Below are 5,853 nucleotides of genomic sequence, written 5' to 3' on the forward strand. Positions count from 1 at the left end.
ACCTCACTGTCTCTTTTGCTGGATCAAGAAGGCCGAGATCATCGTCGAGCTGTACGTGTGCTGAACGCGGAGGTGCCGTCCGTTCGGTACTAGATCGTGGGACTGATCGCGGGATTGTTCGCGGGGCGGATCGAGGGACGTGAGGACGTTCCACTACATCAACCGCGTTCACTAACGCTTCTGCTGTACAATCTACAAGGATACGTAGATCACTCATCCCCTCTCGTAGATGGACATCACCATGATAGGTCTTCGTGCGCGTAGGAAAATTTTTGTTTCCCATGCGACGTTCTCCAACAAAAACATGGCCACATCAAGAACTGAATTCACCAGATTTCATCACAGACTGAAAGCCGATCGGCCATTCAGATCATCATACAGTCTCTATTCAGAAGGGAACTGATTAAAAGTGCAAGAAAGACACGTCCACATCGGAATCCATCCATTCAATCAGAAAGAAACAAATAGGGTCAGGAGGAATGAATCCCTTCTCCATTAATTTTATTTTATTAATCACACATGTTTGATAAATTCATTCCGGTCATGATAATCCATGAATTTTTGACAATTAGACAGACAGTCACCATATAGTATATACACAGGGACACAATCAATTAACAGGAACAAAGCAGTATACACACAGGGGCAGTATACACACAAGGGCACGATGAATTAACAGGAGCAGAGCACATGCAGATGCAGATTTGAATGGAATTGAGCAGCAGCAGCAGAGGCAGAGGGGTGCGGGCGGCTGACCTCTGTTGCACGCCGTCTTATTTGCAAATGAATGAGATGAGTTCGGATCAGACCACGATCCAGTCCTCCTCCACGTCGGAGAACTCGAGCGCGATGGTGATGCCCCGCACCACGCAGAACCCGTCGTCGTCCTCCTCCTCGTCCTCGTCGACAACGTCAGTAATTTCAGCATCCTGCTCCTCGATTTCGTCGGTGTCCGCCGCTGCCGTCGTGCCGTCTGCGTCGTCTTCTTGGCCGTCCGGCGCGGCCTGGAGGCCGACAATGAGGTCGTACAAGTCAGAGATCCCCCTCAGGGCGGCAGCTACGAGATTGGCGTCGTCCTCCTCCTTGTCCTCGGCGTGCCAGTTGTTGCCGCCGGCGAGGTGGGCGAGCACGGCGGACGTTGAGGCGCCCCTGTAGTTGTACCCGCCCGTTGCGACCGGGCCGTCCTCGGTGCCGCCACCGACGCGCCAAGAGACGAGGCGGTGGTTGAGCGCGACGTCGGCGGCGCGCAGCTTGCGCGCGCCCTTGGTATTCTCCCGCGCCTTGGTGGTGGCGGCGGCGGCGGGCGGGTGCTGGTGGCACCCCGTGCACCGCACCGCACCGGCCCCTAAAACGAAACCTTATCTTAAGAAAAGGATCTCGGATGGAATACTCCAAAACGCGAGGTTCATTTTGTAAGAACGAAACGTTTTTCTGGTTAGTCACTTAAAGAGGGACGGCGGGTTAATTACTTGAAAAGACAGGATTTTTTTTGCAAAACCGCCAGTGACGGACGGCAGAAGCGCTCCGCGCTTTATTATTAGGGGAGATAGATAGATTGTTTGGCATATCATATAATTGCTATGGTAGTAGTATTTTATCTATCTAAAAATTACTTCCTCTATCCCAAAATAAATGCCGTTGATCTAGTATAAAATTTATACTAGTTTAGTACTAAATTTATGACACTATTTTTAGAACGGAGGGAGTACAAAAATTTTCGTACGCAGAAATATCAGAACAGGGAGAAAAAAAAACGCCCGCAAAAAAAAGGGAAGAAAAAAAAACGATTGGGCCTTTTTTTATTTAATACGGCACAAGAAAAAAAAAAGGGGACCCACCTTTCATGAGTTCACCTTGTAATATAATCTGAAACCTGATGTAATCTAACCCTGCCAGCCCGATGGATTACACCCATAAGAACCCCTGGCCTTTATATATAGGAGTAGTACATACAACTCACCCCAGCCGCACCTCTATTCTAATCTAATCTGAAACCTCACAAAAAAACAAAAAACTCTCATGGACGCGATCCAGCAGAAGCATACGGCGTCGAAGAGGAAGCGGAAGCGTTGTATGAAGCGGGAGGAGGAGGCTGCTGTGAGGAAGAAAGAGGAAGAAAAGGATAAGGGTAATAACAAGGAAGAAGAAGAAGAACAAAAGGAGAAGAAGAAGAAGAAGCAAAGTGACGATCAGGAGGGCAAGGGAGGTGGGATTCTGACATGCAAGCTTTTCTCAGATCTCTACATGTCCGACCTCACTGCAAAGGCCATCACGGAGATGAACTACACACACCTCACCCAGGTACTTCTTCTTTATTCTCACTTATTTTTAGGACGGAGGGAGTATTTATTTTGTTGGCAAGTCTAATGCATGTATTTAAATGAATTTTTTTGTGTGTATCAGTATGTAGTAGCATATTCATGTACAGTAATATATATGCATGCATGTTTGTTTCAGATTCAAGCTAGATCAATACCGCACCTCATGGTAGGACATGATGTGCTGGGTTCAGCCAGGACTGGCTCAGGGAAGACACTTGCTTTCCTCATACCCGCGATCCAACTACTACACAACGCGCACTACACCCCTAGGAACGGAACTGGAGTTATTATAGTTTGCCCAACAAGAGAGCTTGCTATCCAAGTACGTACGTATATATTCAGAAAGTATTCCTCTTTTGACCGATCTATTTTATTATGATGACTATTTTTCAACTTGCTGAGAATGAAACAGCTATTCAGTGAGATACATAGTATTATCCTTCCATGTCTGTATATATATACATACATACATATATATAATGCACATTAGTTTAAGACAAGATAAGAAAACTGCCTTCACAATATGCACTTTTTTCTAACTGTTGTGTGCTTGTTGAAACTATTCATTCATTCTTACGCATTATATTTTTCAAAAGACTATCCATAACCATTTATTCATTTGCGCTAGACACACAATGTTGCCAAGGAATTAATGAAGTATCACTCACAAACTATTGGATATGTAATTGGTGGCACTAACATGAAAAGCGAGGCCAACCAACTTGTGAAAGGGGTCAATCTGTTAGTTGCAACACCGGGCAGGCTTCTGGACCATTTGAGAAGTACCAGTAATTTCAACTACAAGAGGCTACAGGTAAAGACACTCTGGCTCGATCCTGTCATGTATTTCAAGCTCCCAAGGAAATACTTCTGTTGAACACTTTTGAATTGGCACTACACGACGTCGAAATATATTTGTTTCATTGGCACATTAAATATACTATATTTTCATTGTTCATGCATAATCAGCCACCTGATTATTTCACATATGAATTCTTTTTTGTATGTCTACCGTTTGCTTGTTCATGACTGCGAGTCTTACTTGTTAACACTGAACTGGGTGTGTGTATGGACTGTCAGCCTACATTATTCCAAGTATATGCAAAATCGTAACTATCCTATCATGATGTAGTGCCTCATAATCGATGAAGCTGACCGCATACTTGAGCAAAATTTCGAGGAGGACATGAAACAAATATTTCGACGTCTCCCTCGGGTATGTCACCATGCATTTCATTTCATATGTACAGTGCATCCTTTGATTTTCTACTGACATTGCTGTATTCTGTCCTGAAATTTTTATATGCACCCTACGCAGGATAGACAAACTGTTCTCTTTTCTGCTACACAGACTCAAAAGGTTAGTGGATTTGCTATCCAGCCTATTAAAACTTACCCCGATTTGCTCTATCGGCGACACGCTTATGTGATGTCATCGCACAGGTTGAAGATTTTGCAAAATTTACGTTTGGGAATAATGAAGAAAGACAGCGAAAACTTGTTTATGTTGGAGTTGATGATTCTGAATTAAAGGTATGGGAGCTGCTTCACCATGCTGTTCAACCCTCTTTTAAATTATATGTTTTTCACTTATTTGGATGAGAAATAACTTTGGATGCTCTTACAGCCTACCGTCGAGGGCTTGCAACAGGGCTACTGTGTCATTCCTAGCGAGAAAAGGTTCCTGGTTCTGTATGCTTTCCTAAAAAGGATGCAGACGAAGCAGGATGTGAAAGTCATGGTGTTCTTTTCATCATGTAGCTCAGTAAAATTCCATGCAGAATTTCTAAATTTCCTTGGGATAGAGTGTTATGATATCCACGGGCAACTAAAGCAGCAGAAACGCACTACTACATTCTTCCAATTTTCGAAGATGAATAAGGGCATCTTATTATGCACTAACGTGGCAGCACGTGGGCTTGATATTCCTAATGTGGTAAGATTTTGCTTCTAGTTTTAAAATCATTGATACCGCTCCTTTCTATATATATCACCTGACTAACTACCGTAAGGACCGTCTGCCCTGTTTAGGACTATATTGTGCAATATGATCCTCCAGATGACCCAAAGGCAAGTGGTTAACCTTGCTAGATGACTTACCTATTTTCTCTCTTTTGCTAACTTGACATTGGAATTTAACTTGCAGGACTACATTCACAGAGTTGGTCGTACTGCCCGAGGTGATAAAGGCAAAGGACGTGCCTTATTGTTCTTACTACCAGAAGAGATGAAGTTGCTTATTTACCTACAGGTAATGTGTGTCCTCCTCTTCTTTTATTAAGGAGGACCTTCAAGTATATATATGCAGCACTACAAGTTGACAACTGTTTCCTGACATTATTATATATACATACACAAAGTCAAAAAGAAAAGAAATTGAAGTAGTAGTTTGAAACGTGCTAAGGCTTCAACTTCTCCAATGACTTACATGTTTCACATAATAACTTTGGACAGAGGGAGTAATAACACATTTAATGTTTGCTTGCAGGCGTCCAAAATTTCTCTGACTGAATATGCTTTCAGTGAAAAGCATGTGCCGAAAACGCAATCGCTACTTGTGAGTGTTCCTTTTGCAACTACATCCTATCGTTTAAACGTGTAGTGTTATAAGTCTAGTTTTGGAGCAGGAGAGTATTGTTGGTGGGAATTACTTTTTAAACCAGTCAGCGAAGGAAGCCTACAGGTCCTACATTTTGGCATATAACTCACACTCGATGAAGGACATTTTTGATGTACATCAACTTGATCTCAAGGTAAATATTTGCGACGTCCTTTCTCAAGGTTCTGTCCTTGATTTTTGTGCATTTAACTGGGGGGGGGGGGGCATTTTGTTTCTGTGCATTTTTCTGTCCTCTGGCTATAAGTTTGCAAATTCACAAAATCTAAAGTTGTAAAGTAGAAGCACATTTTTTTATTTCCTTAACTAGCATATCCCTTGAAAATGCCAAGCTAGCTTAGGATGAGTAGAAAATAGAAAATTTCTGTTTAAGAATAATGGTGATATCTCACCAGCTCTGTCTTGCATCAACAACATGAATTGCATTCCCGTAACAAAAAAAGGCAGGTGTTGTATTTTAATTGACACTGCACCGGATGAAGAGGTTATATGTCTAATTCATTGCCGTCTTTCAGAAAGTTGCGGCATCTTTCTGTTTTGATAACCCTCCTAAAGTGAATCTGGACCTGGAGAGTAGTGCATCGAGACACCGAAAGATGAGGAAGGTGGAAGGTGGAAAGAGGCACGGCATTAGCCCTTCAGACCCGTATGGAAGGAGAGGCTCGTGATGGCGTGCGGTCTGCAAGATAATTCTAGGAGATATATCAGCTAGCGGCTTAAGATGAGAATGCTGAAAGTCACCATCGTCTTTGATCCTTGTTTTTCGGTGTAGATCTCTAAATATTGTATAAGTGTGGATGTTAGTTATGTTTAAGTAGCTGTATATATTAGAAAATAAACAAAACATGCAGTCTTGATATATGTACACTGTCTCCTTTCCCATATCATCAACTCGATCTGGCATGGTGCTCTAGA

At 42.8% G+C, this 5,853-nt stretch overlaps 2 protein-coding genes across 2 annotated transcripts; one reads left to right on the top strand and one right to left on the bottom strand.

Annotated features, from left to right (window-relative positions):
* Positions 1–803: 803 nt before the first annotated feature.
* LOC123448132 lies at positions 804–1,845 on the bottom strand. The gene is made up of 2 exons (XM_045124911.1): positions 1,839–1,845; positions 804–1,345 (listed from the first exon to the last, which is right to left on the bottom strand). Exons 1-2 carry the CDS (start codon positions 1,843–1,845, stop codon positions 804–806), a joined length of 549 nt encoding a protein of 182 aa, XP_044980846.1.
* Positions 1,846–2,019: 174 nt separating this feature from the next.
* Positions 2,020–5,606, top strand: LOC123448134 (DEAD-box ATP-dependent RNA helicase 27-like). The gene is made up of 12 exons (XM_045124913.1): positions 2,020–2,301; positions 2,458–2,643; positions 2,950–3,135; positions 3,454–3,537; positions 3,640–3,681; positions 3,765–3,854; positions 3,949–4,257; positions 4,353–4,391; positions 4,468–4,572; positions 4,810–4,878; positions 4,949–5,074; positions 5,454–5,606. Exons 1-12 carry the CDS (start codon positions 2,020–2,022, stop codon positions 5,604–5,606), a joined length of 1,671 nt encoding a protein of 556 aa, XP_044980848.1.
* The last annotated feature ends 247 nt before the right edge of the window (positions 5,607–5,853 follow it).

The sequence above is a fragment of the Hordeum vulgare genome, chromosome 4H (genome assembly GCF_904849725.1).
Source record: "Hordeum vulgare subsp. vulgare chromosome 4H, MorexV3_pseudomolecules_assembly, whole genome shotgun sequence".
NCBI lineage: Eukaryota > Viridiplantae > Streptophyta > Magnoliopsida > Poales > Poaceae > Hordeum > Hordeum vulgare.

Coding starts and splice junctions, on each gene's coding strand:
- LOC123448134 (XM_045124913.1), top strand. CDS start 2,020: ATGGACGCGATCCAGCAGAAGCATACGGCGTCGAAGAGGAAGCGGAAG. Junction 2,644..2,949: donor CAAGAGAGCTTGCTATCCAA/GTACGTACGTAT, acceptor CATTTGCGCTAG/ACACACAATGTTGCCAAGGA. Junction 3,538..3,639: donor TATTTCGACGTCTCCCTCGG/GTATGTCACCAT, acceptor CACCCTACGCAG/GATAGACAAACTGTTCTCTT.